Source organism: Bolinopsis microptera, chromosome 6, assembly GCF_026151205.1.
Source record: "Bolinopsis microptera isolate Bmic1 chromosome 6, MBARI_Bmic_1.0, whole genome shotgun sequence".
NCBI lineage: Eukaryota > Metazoa > Ctenophora > Tentaculata > Lobata > Bolinopsidae > Bolinopsis > Bolinopsis microptera.
The window spans coordinates 20658057-20677224 of record NC_087077.1 but is presented as its reverse complement, the minus strand read 5'-3'; the positions used below and the strand labels follow the sequence as shown (position 1 = coordinate 20677224).

The window sequence follows — 19168 nt, the reverse complement described above, 5'->3', positions numbered from 1 at the left end:
ATGCAGCTGTAAACAACTTGCACGGGGTGCATGTGAGCTCTCGGGACCAGTGGCATCAGAAGACTGGTTATCAGCCTCGATATTAAGATGAGTTCTTCTTAGATTCATGTCACATCTGCATCTCCTCCATCAAGACACAACCACTCATCTCTTCATTGCCCCACCCTAGCCCAACTCCTCCCTCCCATTACCTGTTGCGGGTACTCTGGACTGCATGGACATTCTTGAATAATTGTTTATAGTAGTGTTGTAGTGTTAACCTCTATGCGTCATTAAAAATCATTTCTATTCATGTTCTGTATTATATATTATATACTCCTCTTTTTTCTTTACAAAAAAAATCAGCCCACCCTAAAAATAATACACAAATCTACTTTAGACAAATTAATAAAAACAATATTTGTCTCCCCTTGCCCAGTGCAGCCCATCCCGCTTCCCCGCCCCTCCATTCCCTTGCCCTTTTGCCCCTCCCATGACATCAAGCAAAAAACACATCACAAAAACACATTTTGCATTCATCTGATAAGCCTATGTTCTTCTTTTTACTTTAAAAACTGCTCATCTTGATTTCAAATTACTTTTCTTCTTTATATCACTCACTCATATGTCAAAACTCTTTTACTCTCATCATCTTATTTTCAGGCTGCTGGCTGGTTCTATGGTGCCCTGGTCCCGATCTCATCATGTGCTCCTTGCTAAACATACACTAATGCAGAAAAACACAGAAAAGAAAACTCTATCCTCTGGATCACCCACCCAGAAGTCCTCGAACCTACAAGCCAAACGTCGTCAAAGCCCACGTGGTGTAAGTCCTCTGGCGAAAGGAGGACAAGCCAGTCCCCTCGCAAACAAATCTACTACTCCCAAGTCAAGTTCAACAAGCTCCAATGAGCAGAAAAACAGTAGTGATCAGACGAAGAAAAAGTCAGAATCTACTAAAAAGACCTCTTGCCCATGTAGCAGTTCCCTAGACGGAAAAGACTGGGTAATACAGTGCTCAGACTGTAAACAATCATGGCATGCCTCTTGCGGTAATCTACCTGGTACCAATAAACTCTCCCAGGGTGATTTAGACTGCATCAGCCAAAAAATGGCTATGTCCCTGGTGTTACACTTGCATCTTTCCTAGGCCTAAGAACCACCCATCTGCTAAAAAAGAAAAAATTCTTGCTGAAGAAGCCATTACCTGTGCCACAGCAGTTCAACTCAACGAGAGCACCCTCCTGGAAAATTCATTGCTCCAGAAGATAAGTGAATCAGTTAAAGAAACCATTGAAAGGTCAATTCCGAGCGTCGACATTACATCCCTGAATGCTCGACTAGAAAACCTTAACAATGAAATTCAGGAGTTCAAAGGAAGAACAAATGCATCCCTTCAGCTTAACTTCAGAGAACAACCTAGACCTGTTATTCCATCACCCACCAAAAGAAATCTAAAATGTCCTGAACAGCCTTACGAGCAGTACAAAGAGTTATACCTGACAGACAAGGAACTGAGCAGTGTAGGAGACCTTCTAGGTTATCTGAAGGACTCTGGAGACTTCATCGAAGAGAATGGCCACAGCGTCCGGCTGTATGGAGAGCCCTACAGCTACACTGGTTCCCAGCCCCCTAAAGAACACGAGCCTATCCCACCTGAACTTGTTTCCATTATTGACAGGTTCTCCTCAGAACTACAACTCGAGCACAAGCCAAACTCGGTCCTCATTAACCACTACCCTTCCTCAGACAGACTCTCTCCATCCCAAAGCTACCTAGCTATGCATTCTGATGATGAATCCACTATTCTTGCCAACTCGAAAATCGTCACGATCTCAATTGGTGCGACTAGAACTGTGCTTTTTGAATCCAAACAAGACAAAGACCTAGATCCTATTGAGCTTGATGTGAAGTCTAACTCACTTTACACTATGACAAGGTCTTCACAAAATTGGTACCGCCACGGTGTGCCAAAATTGCCTGATGATAACCCAACAGAGGAGAGATTTTCGATCACCTTCAGATCTCTCAGCAGCCAGTCTCGACGAAGCATCGTTTTAATCGGTGATTCGAATACCAAAGATGTCAACTTTGGGGATGGTGCAGGTAAAGTTGGTCATTCCTTCCCTGGTAAACGAGTCAAGGCTGCCCGTGTCAAAGACATCGATCCACACCTGTGTGCTGGATTCTCCAACGCTTTCCTTATGTGTGGTACCAACGATCTACGCTGTGAAAACGTAAGAAATGTCTCAGATATCCACGAGACAGTGTCAACTTTAAAGAACAAACTAACTGAAATACGTCAATTGTGTCCACTTACTAACATTTTTGTTGTACCTGTTTTACCATCAAGAATCCATGAAATGAATAAAAATATAATGCTCTACAACAACTTGGTACAGGAGATGATAAAGAACTGTTTTCCTAATATTTGGTTTCAGGGTATGTATGGTTTTTTAGATAACAATAAGCTATTATCGGTTAAGTTCACTAGGGGTAACGACACGATTCACTTAGGAAGTAGAGGTTTAGCTAAGTTTGTAAGCCACATGAAAAACTGTGTGTTTCTGAAGGAAAAGGTGTCTAGGGAGTCAGCACAAAGGGTTGGATCCACTGGTCCAACCTAACCGACACATAACTATGATCATGAAATTAATTAAGGAGGTCTGTGAGCCATGCTCAAGGCCCATCAACATTGGGCAGCCCCTACTGGAATGTGAAGCCTGTCGGACAGCTATTCATACTAAATGTTTTAAAGTAGCAGGTTTCTGCCCCACCAATGGCCTATGGGTATGTAAGGTTTGTTCACTGAACGTGATACCACGCTACAACCCCTTCTCTGGGATGATTAGTGATGGTGGTGATAAATTCTACGATGATGAAGGTGGATGTGATGACGAAACTATTCAAAAAATTTCGAATGTTCTAGACCAATGTCAGAGCTACTCTACAACTGATCTTAATAGGGTAGTCAGGGAGCTTCAAAACTCATGTAATCCTTCATCCACACACTCAAAATTCACATCCTACTTTGTCAACTTAGATGGTAACAAAACCAACTTCGATTGTCTTAATGTTGAACTCAAACGGATTGAACTAAATTTCTCTGTAATTGGTATCGCTGAAACAAACACAGATGAACCTCTTAAAGAACTATACAGAATACCGCAATACAACAGTTTTTATCAGGTCACTCAGGAGAACAAGCTGAAAGGGACTGGTGTTGCCCTGTATGTAGCAAATCACCTTAATGCAGAAGTCATAGAAAATCTTGGCTACTGCACGCCTGATATTGAATCAATCTTTGTTAAGATCACTCAATCATCCAGCAAGCTCACACTCATCTCAGGGGTCATCTATCGCCCTCCTAATGGTGACATTCATAATTTCCTTAAGTCATTTGATCACATATGTAAACTCCTCCCTAAATCTGGTGTACGTATAATGGGGGACTTTAATGTTGACCTTCTTAAAGTGAATGGTGATGCTGGTCATGGCAACTATACTCTTTTTGAAGAATGCTTATTTAGAAATGGTTTCGCTCCCGTTATTTCGATACCTACACATGAGAGACCAAATTGCAAACCATCTTGTATTGACAACATCCTCACGAATGACCCTGGTAACTGTGTTCTCTCAGGTTGTATAACAGATAGAATTGGTGACCATGCTCCAACATTTGAATTCACTGACATCGAATTTGAGGTTGGTCCAAAAAGTGAAAAACATGTCCAGTACTACGACTTCAGTAATGCCAACCTTAATAAATTCCTAACCCTACTGAACACTGACCTCTCAAAGCTCCACACTTCTCATGAATTCTCGGATTTTACTAAATTATTTGATCGTGTACTTGATGCAACATGCAAACTTGTAAAGCCAAAAACTACTAAACGGAATCCTATCAATAACCCCTGGATAACAGATAGTATCTCAGCAGCCGTTGAAAAAAAACATGAATTAAAAGATAACTGGATTACATCTAAAACTAAGGCAAACCCTGATGGAGACCATGTTCTCGAACAAACCTTCAAAATATACCGAAGGATCCTCAAATCTGTAATTAACTCTGCAAAAAATACTTACTCTTGCAACCAAATCATAGAAAATAAGCACGACCGTAAGAAGACATGGCAGATCATTAATGAACTTAGAGGGAAGTGTAAAAAGACTATAAAACCCTCATTTATAATCGACAACAGAAAAATAACAGATAGAAGGGTTATTGCAAACGAGTTCAACAAATACTTTAACTCAATTGCCTCCACTCTAAATGAATCAATAGCTGACCTGCCTATACAGGCTTCTGAATTTTCAACATTTGAAGACTACCTCCTGCCATCCAACAATAACTCTATATTCCTATCTGACTGTTCACATACTGAGCTCATGGAAATAATTTCCAAGTTGGAAAATGGCAAATCTAGTGATATTCCGATCCGTATAATCAAAAAGTCAGCTCATTTAATCTGCCCTGTTTTAGCCCAACATTTCAACAAACTCATGATGAGCGGGGTATTTCCTGATGTTTTGAAAGTTGGGAAAGTTACTCCCATATTTAAGAAAGGAAACCAAGAGGATGTAGGAAACTACAGACCTGTCTCTACACTGCCTATATTTGGTAAGATATTTGAAAAAGTGATATACAGCCGTATCTACAGTTTCGCTCTGTCACAAAATATCCTTGATGAAAACCAATTTGGCTTCCGCAAGTCCCATTCTACTAGCCATGCTGTTAACTACTCTGTTAGGATTATTGAAGATAGCATAAAAAAACGAAACCATGTTCTAGGAATATTTATAGATTTGAGTAAAGCATTTGATACAATCGACCATAGTACACTCCTAACAAAACTAGATAGGTATGGAATAAGAGGCAATGCAAACTGTCTTATTAAAAGCTACTTATCAAATAGAACACAGTATACAGAAGTCCTTAATGAAAAATCCGAAAACCTTATCATTAAATTTGGAGTTCCACAAGGCTCTGTTTTGGGACCGCTCCTTTTTCTTCTATACATAAATGATATTGCCAATTCCTCGGATTTAGGAACCTTCATACTATTTGCTGACGACACCAACATTTTTATTGATGGAAAAACTGTAGAAGAAGCTTATGAGAAAGGCAACAAATTGCTAAGCTGTATAAAAAAGTATATGATCCTTAACAAACTTCACATCAACATGTCAAAGTGCTGTTATATGCATTTTAAACCAAAGGCTAGTAAACCAGTAGAATTGCCAGATTCGCTTCAACTCCATATTGATGGCTTTCCAATTAAAAAAACCAAAGCAACTAAGTTTCTTGGAGTTGTTATTGACGAACAGCTTTCCTGGGGGCCTCATATAACAGCACTTAAACGAAAGTTAAACTATGCCTCTGCCACCTTAAATAGAATTAGGGACTCTGTACCAAAGGAACTCCATAAAGACCTCTACCACACACTATTTGAATCCCACCTCACATATTGTATCTCAGTTTGGGGTGATGCAGCACTCTTTAGGACAGCAAGTATCTGGCTGTCTCAGAAGCACTGTGTACGGGTCCTCTTTGGTGATAAAGAGGCATACCTAAACAAGTTCCTTACATGTGCAAGAACAAGAGAGTTTGACAGCCAGGCACTTGACCATACATTCTTCCAACTAGAGCACTGTAAACCACTTTTCAAGCAACAAAACATCCTGGCTTTCAAAAATTTATATACATATCACACATTTATGGAAGTTTTTAAAATACTAAAACTAAGGTGCCCAGCATCACTGCAACAGCATTATCAGTCATCTTCTAGAAAGGAAACCACTATCATTTCACAACTCCCATCTAATGACTTTATATCAAGATCCACCAAAATTTGGAACACAATTGCACCTAAACTTAAGCTCTTTGACTACTCCTACAAGATTAGCCTTGCTAAAAGTCGCCTGAAAAAGGCACTTCTAAAGCTGCAATATGCTTATAATGATTCGGCATGGACCACAAGCGATTATGACATAATGCAGCTGTCATTTGAAAACAATCCCCTTCATCAAATTTAATCCAGTGATCTCGGCCCACAGGCTCCTCCTATTAAACAATTTTGATTTTGGTAAATGTGTGCTGACTCCACCACCTATGTATTTAACCTAATATTTAGTGTATTACAGGTAGAAATTGACTTAGGTAGGTATTTTTCTCTTAGGTAGATATTAAGAAATTGGATAATTTCTTAATTGTATGTCTATTTCCATTACTGAGACGTTTTTAATATTTAATTTAGGAGGGTTTTTGAAATTTTTATAGGACTGGTTCACAGAGTGAACAGATTCCAGATTTATATATTTTTAAACTGATATTTAATAAATGATTAAAAGAACAAATTTTAAAGTTGCCATTAGATCCAAAAATATACCCATTATGCTCACTTAAAAACAACTCTAAATCAGTAGGCTGTCACTCTATTAATGCACCACACCGCTACCTCCACTGCACTAATAGTTATACAATAAATTCTACAATCCTAATTTTGTGTCGTGATGGAGACCGGTGTTCATACAAAACATTTACTAGGTTGCCGTTTGGTGTGAGCAATAGCGAACAGCACGCACACTCCTTTGCCCCGTCAACCTATATCTAACCTATTTAAAGAGTGACAACCATACTGCACATTGAATTAGGATTCCGTTAAATATCAAATTGATTTATTGTAAACTTGTTTAATCTGTAATAAATGGCATAAAATTGAAATTTTTGTTTAACTGAAATTTTTTGTTTAACTGAAAATTTCTAAACTTGCTTATTTCTAATAAGGAAATTTACATCTGAGACAAAATTTTTGAATCTAAAATTGAAAGGTTGGACACCGGTAAAATGGCGACCGGGAAAATGTGGTGGGTTTTGAGCAATTTCGCCATATTTTCCCCGAACCATATTTTAATATTTTTTCTAACTTCAAACTGTTTGATAACTTGAAATTTGGCACCTCACACCTGGCACGAGATGGCCTTCACTTTAATTTGTCTGGTCAATCCGTGCTATCTGAGTGTTGGGTTCACTGCATTCTACTTTCTCTAGGACTAAAGAGAGGATATCTGCCCCTGCGGCGCCAGTATAGAAATTTATTATGTCAGTTTTCTTTTCGTGTTAAGTGATTAATCTTTATGATAGAATTGCTGCACTACTTAACAATTTCACTCAAGAACAGAACAAGACCGACTAAACAAGCATGTAGCTGACAGAACAAACTGCGGAAATGGTCACCTTATAAATCCACCATAATAACCTGTAAACTAAATTCGAACAAATTTCAGCCTAAGTTATACCTAAATAATATCACGTATAATTTTAATTCATCATGAGCCTCAATATTAGTCCAGCATCTATGTCCATCACTCTTCGAATGAGCTGATTGGCTGATCACATCTTATCTAATCTAAGACGAGTTATCTCCGTTTCTCAGAATATTGCTTATTTTCTCAATTTAAATAGATGAAAATGAATTCTACAGTTACGTGATTACATCACATAACTGATTATGATAGTATAACTAATCACGGACGGGCGTTGATCACGCAAACAAACTGGACACGGACAATAATACAAGTACAAATTACACACCGTAAAGGGAATTATTGCTCCACAGTTGGTCGTTTTATTGTTAGATTTCACATGATTGAGTTAGAAACATATAGAAAACGTATTGGCTACTTTAATAATAGCCACTCAAACAAGAAGAGAACAAAGAATTCAGTAATACACTCCACACCCGTTCAAAACTCATTCAAACCACATCACATATGTCTTGCTTTTATGTACTATTATTTCGTCCTTGTTATGTTACTCTGTTTTACCACCTGTATTTTGGAAAACCCACCTACAAACCCTGCTAAACTGATACAGCTTATTAAATCTCCACTCCTACTAAATATTAACAGTCTTGGTAATTTACTTTGCAATTTCTACCTTGTTATCTTTGGTATTGCAATTAGACGTACAATGAGTAGCTTATCTATTAGAGGTAAAACACTACATACGTTCTTTGTTAAATACAATTCCAAACGAGGCTTAATCCCATATCTACAAAATATAACTGCATCACTTTACCTTTGGATACTACTCATAAACTTTCTCCTTATCTTTATTTGTAACCCTAGCATGAAAAATCCAGGACCCCCGGGAAACTGCTCAGTTTTTTATTGTAACGTTCAGGGCTTGATCCCTTTTGGTGAACTTGGAGATGCAAATCCCACTCTCCACTCTACAAAAATTCACGAACTAAACCATTTTATTTATATCAATAAACCAGATATTGTAGTTTATAATGAAACATGGTTAAAGGACAATATCCATGATAGTGAAATCATCTCGACAGCTGATTACAAAGTATTTAGACTTGACCGTTCTAGCTTTACTCATCCCCCGGACCCCCAGAATAGTCGGAAATTCAGAGTAAATGGGGGTGGTGTCCTTATTGCCATAAAACATTGTCTTGACATAGAATCTAAAATCATTCCTGTCAAATGTAGAGCCGAGATTTTGAGTATTGAGCTTTCTGACAAGTTAGGAAGAAAATCCATATTAAGCTCGTTCTACAGAGTTGGCACACTTGGCAATGATAACCATGATAGAGTCAAGCAATACCTACATAACATCCGTAGGCGTAGAAGAGTACAGAGCATTACCTTGGTTGGTGATTTGAATATGCCCCAGGTCAGATGGGATGAGGGCTCCTCCTCTGTTCCTATTGAACAAGCATTCATTGATACGTTTAATGATTTATCTTTACAGCAGCTGGTAACAGACCCTACACATTACAGGGGAAATGTTCTAGATGTAGTTTTGACGGATAAGCCAGAAATTATATCAGAATTAATTGTTGACAGTAAACATGGTATTTGTGGGTCGGATCACTATGCGATAAGATTTGACATAAGACTTAACGCTAGAAAGAAAAAGTCTACCAAACGAAAAATCTATAGCTTCAAAAGGGCCAATTGGACCAATTTAAATAATGCACTGAATTCTGAAAACTGGGAACATCTACTTAGTGGTAAACCAGTCGAAGAGGCCTGGTCAGTTTTCAATACTATTTTCACTTCTCATTGTAATTCACATATTCCTAAGATATCTGTCTCCGATGAATTTCAACCCCCATGGTTTGACTCAGATGTCTTTGATTTATGTAGAAAAAAGGAGCGACTACATGACGAATGGAAACAGTCTTCTAATCCAAAAAAATATTTAAAATTTTCCAAAGCTAGGAGGGATTTTAAAAATCTCGTTGATGCAAAATTGGACGCAAACTTTGAAGATGATGATAACAGAAATCTCATTAACAAAAAGTTCTGGTCTTTTGTGAAATCTAAATCAAACTCTAATCGCATTCCTGAAACAGTCAGCTACAATGGTTGCCTACGGTCCGATCCGCAAGGACAGTGTGAGTTATTCAATAAATATTTTAACGAACAGTTTACAGAGGGTAGTGATTATGATATAGATATCGACTTTTCCAGTGACCGTGATTTTCAGGTCAATTTCGACACTTGTAAAATCAAAGGTTTACTTGAAAATATTGATCCAAGTAAAGCGCAAGGGGCCGACAATATCCATGGAAGAATTTTAAAGTACTGTTCAGTGAGCCTGTCTAAGCCTCTTGCTATCCTTTTTGAAGCTTCTTATAAAACTGGATGTATTCCAGCAGATTGGAAAATGGCAAACGTTGTTCCAGTTCATAAAAAAGGCTCTAAAATTGAAGTTAACAACTATAGGCCAATTTCTCTGACAAGCATTATTATGAAAGTTTACGAAAAAGTAATCCGGGATGAATTGCTCAATCGATGTGAACATCTTATTGATCAACGTCAACATGGTTTTATGAGTAGGAAATCATGTACAACTCAGCTAGTAAATTTCTGTGACAGCTTAGCCCTATCTCTCAATGACAATGTTCGCACTGACATAATATACTTTGATTTCCAAAAAGCTTTTGATTCTGTCAACCACGACATAATTCTGTTGAAGCTCAAAGAACAATATAACATTGATGCATCTCTACTGAGATTCTTCAAGTGCTACCTTGAAAACAGATACCAAAGGGTTGTCATTGGAAATAAAATGTCTGCTCCCTGTCAGGTTAGATCAGGTGTCCCCCAGGGCTCAATTTTAGGGCCTACTTTATTTATACTTTTTCTTAATGACATTACAGAGGATTTGTCACCGGAAACAAATATAACCATGTATGCTGATGATACAAAAATATGGCGTAGAATCACGTCCCAGGATGACCATTGGCTGCTCCAGCGGGATATTAACAGTCTTCAAAATTGGGCTCATCATAATAAGATGGTGTTTCACCCTTCAAAAAGTCACGTTCTTTCTATTACCCGAGCATATTCTATGAATCGTAGTGTTAATTTTGTGTACTCAATGAATGAAACGGCTATCGAATACACAGACATTGAAAAAGATCTTGGAGTACATATCAATAGTAAGTTAGATTGGTCACATCACTGTGATATGATATACTCTAAGGCTAGTCAGAGGTTAGGCCTTCTAAAAAGAACATGTTACTTCACCAAGAACACTAAAAAACGTCGGGCCTTCTATCTATCTCAGGTTAGAAGTCATTTCGAACACTGCACAATTGTCTGGCGGCCTCATTCAGAAACCTCGGTGGAGAAACTTGAATCGATACAAAAAAGAGGTATCAAGTGGATCCTTAATGATATTTACTTGAGCCTTAGGGACAAAAAAAGGTATTTCATAGCGTGTAAGGAACTAAATATCCTTCCACTCTCGGTAAGGTTTGATTACAAGGATATATTATATTTTCATAATATTTTTTATGACATGTCAGTTGTGACATTTCCACCTTACTTACGACGTTTCATGGGAAGTAGGTTAAGGCGATCACATCTAGACGATCTCAGTATGATTAGTGACATTTCTCCTCAAGTTCCACAAAACCTTACGTCAAGCCAGACCAGATGTTCAGGCATATCTAAGTCTTACTTTTACAGAGCACACATTCTTTGGAATAAACTCCCTTATGAATTAAGGGAAATCTCAAGGCCATCCGTGTTTAAAACCCATTTAATTAAGTACCTCTGGACAGTTCTAAACGACCATATAACATCCTCTGACAGTTAAACAATTTACCTTAATGTAACTATATTGTCTAAATATAAATTGATATGAAGTATAATTAATAAAATATGTTAAATAAAGTGTGTTTATAATTATGATTTATGGTACATTGTTATTTATTATATTTATATTTTAGGCTGTAACCTTATTAGTTCAATGGAATAAACCTAGCATGCCTTGGTTGCAGCATCGCTTCACTTATAGGTGCATTTAGGGCCCGATGTAATTGCTATGATCAGTTTACTGGTCAACTGGTGTTTCGGTGTCCCTTATTTTGTTTACACTCGGTCACTTGTCAAGGCATGTAAGGTCATTCGGCGATATTTTCTTTGAAATAAAATGATGTATTTGTGTAACAATTTGAAAGTTTATTGATAAAAAAAAAAAAAAACCGGTCGTTAATAAACCCGTCGTAATAATCCCGAGTAAGGTAGTCCTAATTTGAGCCTTGTCTCTAAAAACTTAACTGAACTAGCGTTTTGGTGTGTGCAAAAGCTCCCAGGCACGCGCATTCCTTGCCCCGTTAGTAACCTGTCCTTCCAAAACCAAACAAGCAGTCAAGGACAAAAAGTCATACACCAAATGGGCATTATATTTTATGAATTGTTTTACATCTTTTATTCTGTAAAATGTGCTAAAATTAAATTTCTTGTTTCATTGAAAAATTTCTTGTTTCATTGATTCATTATGTTGTTTGGATAGAACAAGCTTAGAAACAAGGTTTCAAGTTGCCTTGATGTTTTAGGCGGAAACTTCAGCTTTGTGGCGCTCACTGTAGGTGCCTCTGTATACCCTTCCAGCTGGTACTGGCTGTTTATGGACGATTGCCAAAGCTGTTCACTGTAATGTTTCATCACTGATTTACTGTAGCTGCATCCTTTTATTGATAGACAGGTGAGTTTTTCTAGATCATGGTTATTTATGATTTTTAGATCCTCATTAGTGGAGTGTTCAGGAAGTATCGAAGATTTCCACAATAGAAACTGAAATACATCTTTTACCTTTCCAGTTAGTGGGCTGTAACTGCCTGATTTCATTTGGTCATCAATAAGGTGTTTCAGTGGATCCTCTTTATTCGGGAATATATTCAGTTTAAGGATGTGCTTCACTGAGTTCACTTTGTTTGATATGTTGAGTGGCAACACACCAAGTATCATTTCAGCTGTAGTTAGTCTTACATTGAACACTGCACCCAAAGCTGCTTTTATAGTCCTATACCAAGCACTTTCAACTTCTTTGATACTTCTATTATTGATCCAGACAGTTCCAGCATAGTGGATTCGTGAATATATGAGAACTTCAATTAGCCTTACAATGACATGTTGTCTGAATCCCCAGTTGCGGTTTGTATACTTGCATATTGTAGCCCACCGGCCAAGTATCTTTCTGTTAATATCCTTTGCGTGCTCGATGTAGGTGAGCTTTCTATCCATTATCAAGCCTAGTACTTTGGTCTTTTCGACGAACTTGATGTCGTTGCTACCAAGACGAAATGACAATGGAAGAAGCGTTTCATCGTTTTCTGCAGTTCCAAATCCAATTAGTTCAGTTCACCCCCTTTTAAAAAGTCAACATCATTTTTGAAATACAACAATACATTTAATAAAGGGGAACATTCGATTCATTTTTGTTCAATCAAACACATCGAAATCTAAAGTTTCTGTTTAATCTTACAGTGTTAATCAAAATTCTCTCGGCCTTGATTTTATAGTTGTTTCTGATAGAGGGGAGTGATATTTATTAGTTGCTTTTGGTCCCATGGAAAAATATTGTTCCTGACCAAAATAATCGCCAGTCTAAGGTTTTGATAGTTCGGCCATTTTAAAAGTTTTTTGGCTGATTTTTTAACTGAACATTATTTACAATCCGTACAAGAAGCCCTTCAAAGGATTTTATAATTAAAATATACGTAGATGACGAAGTTACAGACCAAACAAGGTCGAGAGAAGCAAAATTGAAATTTTTGCAAAAATCAAAGTTGTATATTTTACCATTCATCCAGGTCATAAGATATCGCTTCAAAAGTTCTTGTGAGTGTAGCTGATGATCATATCCAACTTTTTGGAACAGGATTTCTCTCAATTTTGAGTTTTACAAAAATTTCAATTTTGCTCCTCTCGACCTTGTTTGGTCTGTAACTTCGTCATCTATATTTTAATTATAAAATCCTTTGAAGGGCTTTTTGTACGGATTGTAAATAATGTTCAGTTAAAAAATCAGCCACAAAACTTTTAAAATGGCCGATCTATCGGTATTACAGTGACAGATAACAGACTTCTCAAAATTTTAAAAATTTTCGAAAAAGAAAAATATTTTTTTTCTCGATGAGGGACTATTTTTAGAAAATTTTGAAAGTGTGCAATCCTATTCTTTTTGTCTATTTAACCATAATATAAAATAAAATCGATATTCGGAGCAAAAACGTTTTTAGTGTATCTCCCCTTAAGGTGCCCCTCCCCCTGCAGAGCGGGGCTAGAGAGGGCCTTTGGTATGCTGCTCTTATCTGATATATAAGGGCTTTTTTAAATGATGTACAATGTAATGTGACGTAAATGTAGCTAAGAATGGTTATTTTTTGTTATATTAAAAGTTCAGAAATTTGTTTGCTTAATAATAATATTTGTTTGAACTGTGATTAGTGAATCACAATTAAACCATTCATAATTAAACCAAACCTAACGTATGATTCTCCTCTCCCCACAGCTAAAATTGAAGAACATAATGAATTTCTATTTGCAATTGATTGTTGGATTCTTTCTGGCATACGTCATTAAGAAGATCTTCTTGACTAAAAAAGATAAACAAATCCCTGGAATGGAACCTAGATCAAAAGACATGGGAAATTTAGAAGACTTAGGTCGGGCAGGGAGTTTACATCAATTTTTGGTTGGCTTGCATGATAAGTACGGAAAAATTGCATCTTTCTGGTTTGGAACTCAGCAAATTGTATCCATTTCATCTCCAGAGATGTTCAAAGAACAGCAAAGTGTATTTGACCGCCCATTGTTACTTTTTCAATTGTTTGAACCATTCATTGGCCCAAATTCGTTACAATATGCTAACAAGGATGATGGGAAGGGTAGAAGGAAAGAGTACGATCGTTCAATGTCACATAAAGCGGTTACTCGTTACTTGGGGGAGTTCAATGCAGCTGTCAATGAAATAATTGATATGCTTTGTAAAGATATGGAAGGAGGTATTAGTGAGCATGCTCTCTGTACACATATGGCTACATTTGCACTGAAGGTCGATCTGATGACATTATTTGGCAATGTATCAGATGATTCGAAGATTACTGAATTTCATAACAATTACAACGTCTGCTGGTCAGAAATGGGGTCCCGGTTGGGAGGAAAATTTCCAGAACCCGGCAGTGAGCAAGAAGAGAACTTCCAGACAGCATTGAATGGGGCAAAAGATTTTGTTAAAGGAGTTGTTGAAATCAGAGAGAAGCTGGAGATAACAGAAGAAAATGAGAGGTTTATTGATATCCTGATTAGACACTGTGCAGACGAAGACACCCTACTGAGTGATGCAATAACCTATGTTGTCGGAGGGTTCCACACCACTGCTAATTCTCTGGCCTGGGGTTTCTATTTCATAGCTGGTAATAGTGCTGTACAAGATAAACTTCATGCGGAAATATCAGAACATTGTGGAAAGCATGATTCAATAGGCATCTCCAGCATAAACAAATGTGTGTATTTGAAGCAGGTGTTTGATGAAACACTAAGGTGCTCCGTGCTGGCTCCATTTGCAGCTCGGTATCTTGATGAAGACATACTGCTTGGGGGTTACCCAATTCCTGGAGGAACTCCCATAGTCCATGCTCTGGGTGTTAGCCTTCAAAATCCTGAATACTTTCCTGAGCCTAGCAAATTTGATCCAGACAGATTTAGTCCAGAAAACATCAAAAACCGGCCAAGCACAGCTTTTCAGCCGTTTGGTGTTGGTAAGAGGATTTGTCCTGGTCATAGGTTTGCAAATATGGAGGCAGCGGTTTGCATTGCAGCAATGGTAAGGAAGTTCGAGATTGGACTGGTTGATGGGCAAAAGATAGAGCCTGTACATGGACTGGTGACTCATCCCTCTGCAGAGATTATGATTACTCTAAAACAGCGTCATTGAATCAGAGGGTTCAACCAGTATTGAAACAGTGTATTTTGTGTGACTTGATTAGACATTGCAATCATTTTTTATCCATGTCATGTTTTCACGTTATAATTAAATATTTTGTTGATATACTATTAGCACTCAGAATATCTATCATAATCTCGTAGGATTTAACATTGGTATTATTATCAATTACTGATTACTCTAAAGTATTGATTATTCAATGATAATAAAAAGTTTAAAAAATCAAAAGTAATTCTGCATGTTTGTAGTTAAACACTGTCATAAAGTTTTAGTTTTTAAACATAAAAGTAAATTAGATTGTTTTGCATGTAATATAATATACAAATGATTGATCTTGTAAGTTTTATGATCTTAGTTTGATGCAGTAAACTCTCAATTTATCAATTCATAAGGCTTTGCATAGAACACCAAATTCAGCAGGTCTTTAAAAAAATCCCTGAAAATATCAAAATAAGTATACACTACCTATACATAGTTATAAATTAAGGATTTGCTTTTCGTCGAAATTATTTTACGATTATTTAGATTTAAATCTTAAGACCGAACATATGATTTTTCTAGGTGTGCATGCAATGATTTATATAATTAAAAGGAAATGTTATGTTCTTATTGTATTTTTTAATTTTTCTATCTTGCCTTTTTTTCATTTTCTATCTCGCAGAAATATCCATTATATTCCATACAAAAAAAATCTTTCCAAAATACCACTATTTAAGTTTAAATAATATAACAATCGTAATCTCAATGAAGTTGCAATCAAGATATTACAAGCAGTTGTGGTTTAATTCTTTGTGTTACAGTTGAAAATGGTATGATGAACTTGTTCCCATGGTGATGTGAACCTGCTCATGGCAAATATAAAGTACTCGCCTCTGGAGGACCAGGAGATTGCGATAAAACACAATCCCTCAATCTTCTCCACCTCTAAAATATGCGGGTTTCTATCATGTATCCTGGTGGCTGGTTGCGTGTGCGTTTCCATAGCAATAGCAAAACTTCTCACTGAAAACAAGTTTCTACAGAGCCCGTACACGAACTACACCAGCTCCTACTCATTTGGTGTTGTGTCAGACTTTCAGCTGGACCTGAGTTCGGAGAAGTGCTGCAGTTACGAGACGGAGTATAGTTGTCTCTGCTGTCCTAACACCCCCAAACTACTGAACGCTACCTTTGTCTCGTTTGTTAAGGTCCTCAGAATGTATGTAAACACAAAGTTTATACTTTACTTGGGAAACATCGCCAGTAAAAGTAATCAGACCATTCAGACTTACTCCTATTTCAGGTGGGGCGCCCTTTTTTTAAAAGGTTTCTTATATTATATATAATAAAACATTCTTATATCAAACAAGCCAGTGCACTGTTTTAGATCTTTACAGTTCAAGGTATCCGCTAAAGTTTCTTTTTGAGTGCAAGATTGGTTAAAGTTTCTTTGTCAATTAGTCTAGAATTACAGATATTTAGATTTAAAATCTAATTTCAGTGAGTTTATACGAGGGTCTGCAGTGAATATACCTGTCTATCCAACACTAGGAATAGACGACAGACCCGCACTTCATTCTAAACTATTTTATGCTGAACTTTATGCGTGAGTGCCTTGTCAATAGCTTCCATAATTATAAGTATACCATTTGCACAGTGGGCACAGTTTGATTTGCCTGACACTGTTCATAGAGCTAACTAATGATTATTCTTGCTGTGTAGTTAGTAACTATAGTAACGGTAACTACTAGTTACCGTGTGTAGTTAGTAACTATAGTAACGGTAACTACTAGTTACCGTGTGTAGTTAGTAACTATAGTAACGTTAACTACTAGTTACCGTGTGTAGTTAGTAACTATAGTAACGGTAACTACTAGTTACCGTGTGTAGTTAGTAACTATAGTAACGGTAACTACTAGTTACCGTGGTTATACTCAGTAAACTGTACTCCTATAGAACGTGGATTGATCTGATCGACTGTTTTGGGTGTCCTTTAGCTGCAGATGATGACACTGTCAAAGAAACTATTACTGCAGGCGGTTACTACGCTATATCCACTAACTATGGTGCTAAGTGAGTCTAGTTTATTATACTGCACCCATTAATTTAGTTTAAAAACTATAAAATTTCGATCCTGGAAATTTCATCTTAAAAAACTGAAAATGGGACAGAGATTTGGACAATATGATTTTGCAATTTTATTCGGGATTTTGACTCCCAGTACCTCAATTTGGTTTCATACCGTCATCAATTAACTGACCAATTAGTTTCTGGGCAAATATTTCATCCAATCTGTCAAATTTGTACATTCAGAAAATTTCATATTTGAAAATGGGACAGACTTTTAAAAGTAAAACTTTTCGTTTTGTTAAGCTTTCTGTTGTGGGCTTCTTCCGACCGAAATCAAACTTCCAGCACCAATCACAATACAATATCAGCACCATAGTCCATATAATATCAGCTTTTATTTAAATTTAACACACTTCTTTTCAGGATCATATCTCTAAATACTAATCTGTTTCTAAAGAATGCGTCTTTTGAAGAGAAAGCCGAAGCTGAAGCCCAAATTGTATGGTTAGAGAAAGTTCTCCTGGCTTCCTCATTCGATTCAACAAAAGCCAAGGTATTTACTCAGTACTCCTGGCTTCCTCATTCGATTCAACAAAAGCCAAGGTATTTACTCAGTACTCCTGGCTTCCTCATTCGATTCAACAAAAGCCAAGGTATTTACTCAGTACTCCTGGCTTCCTCATTCGATTCAACAAAAGCCAAGGTGTTTACTCAGTTTCAGGTTTTCAGATTTATAACTTCAACAGAATAGCTTAGACCTCCCTAGTATAGATGTAAGTGGATAAAGATTCTGGATATTTCAGATATTTTTCCAACCATATCATTACTCAGATGCTGATAGGGGGTTCAGCGCCAGGATACAGTACAAAAGAGATATGGAGGAGAAAAGAAGGCTCCTCAGATCCACTCAGAGCGGAATGGGATCCAGTCTTCTTCAGAAAGTTTACCAATCTCATGGTCACTCATGTATTCAGGTGAGAGTGACAGTAACCTAGCAACCTGGTAACCTGGTAACCTGGTAACCTGGTAACCTGGTAACCTGGTAAACTAGTGTGTGTTACACTCATGTATTCAGGTGAGAGTGACAGTAACCTAGCAACCTGTTAAACTAGTGTGTGTTAAAGTTTAACGTATATTTGAAGCAAGTGCTTCTTTGTATATTATAATTTGATCGCTGGTCAAAAATTCAATCAAAACTGGCAACCGCGAAATTTCGGTCGAGACGACAGAGAAGCAAGCTTCTTTTCAAAATTCTTCCAAAATCTCATTAAATATAGATGGTTTTCCATTTATCAAAGATTTATTTTGGAATTGAACTTTGAGTACCACAATCGTGTCTTGCGCCGTCCTTAGATACTTTGCTAGATAGTCATTCAAGAAAAATTCAGTCAAAACAGTAAAATTTGGGTCGTGGGATAGAAAGCCGAAATTCGAATATGTCCTACCGGTAAAATGTTGAACTAGTACGACTACTTGATAAACAGTACATGTTTCAGATGGTCTGCAATATTTATGGGAGGAGTAGAGTTTGAACTAGTACGACTACTTGATAAACAGTACATGTTTCAGATGGTCTGCAATATTTATGGGAGGAGTAGAGTTTGAACTAGTACGACTACTTGATAAACAGTACATGTTTCAGATGGTCTGCAATATTTATGGGAGGAGTAGAGTTTGAACTAGTACGACTACTTGATAAACAGTACATGTTTCAGATGGTCTGCAATATTTATGGGAGGAGTAGAGTTTGAGCTAGTGCGACTACTTGATAAACAGTACATGTTTCAGATGGTCTGCAATATTTATGGGAGGAGTAGAGTTTGAACTAGTACGACTACTTGATAAACAGTACATGTTTCAGATGGTCTGCAATATTTATGG

General features: G+C 37.1%; 2 protein-coding genes across 2 annotated transcripts; both read left to right on the top strand.

The window, feature by feature from the left end:
- Positions 1 to 13808: 13808 nt before the first annotated feature.
- LOC134816676 (cytochrome P450 20A1-like) lies at positions 13809 to 15864 on the top strand. The gene has a single exon (XM_063825629.1). It carries the CDS (start codon positions 13823 to 13825, stop codon positions 15227 to 15229), a length of 1407 nt encoding a protein of 468 aa, XP_063681699.1. The 5' UTR covers positions 13809 to 13822; the 3' UTR covers positions 15230 to 15864.
- A 178-nt stretch (positions 15865 to 16042) lies between these two features.
- Positions 16043 to 18892, top strand: LOC134817508 (sphingomyelinase phosphodiesterase C-like). The gene is made up of 7 exons (XM_063826650.1): positions 16043 to 16520; positions 16719 to 16823; positions 17174 to 17290; positions 17711 to 17840; positions 17991 to 18008; positions 18119 to 18261; positions 18784 to 18892. The coding sequence occupies exons 1-7, from the start codon at positions 16087 to 16089 to the stop codon at positions 18890 to 18892; spliced, it is 1056 nt and encodes a 351-aa protein (XP_063682720.1). The 5' UTR covers positions 16043 to 16086.
- The last annotated feature ends 276 nt before the right edge of the window (positions 18893 to 19168 follow it).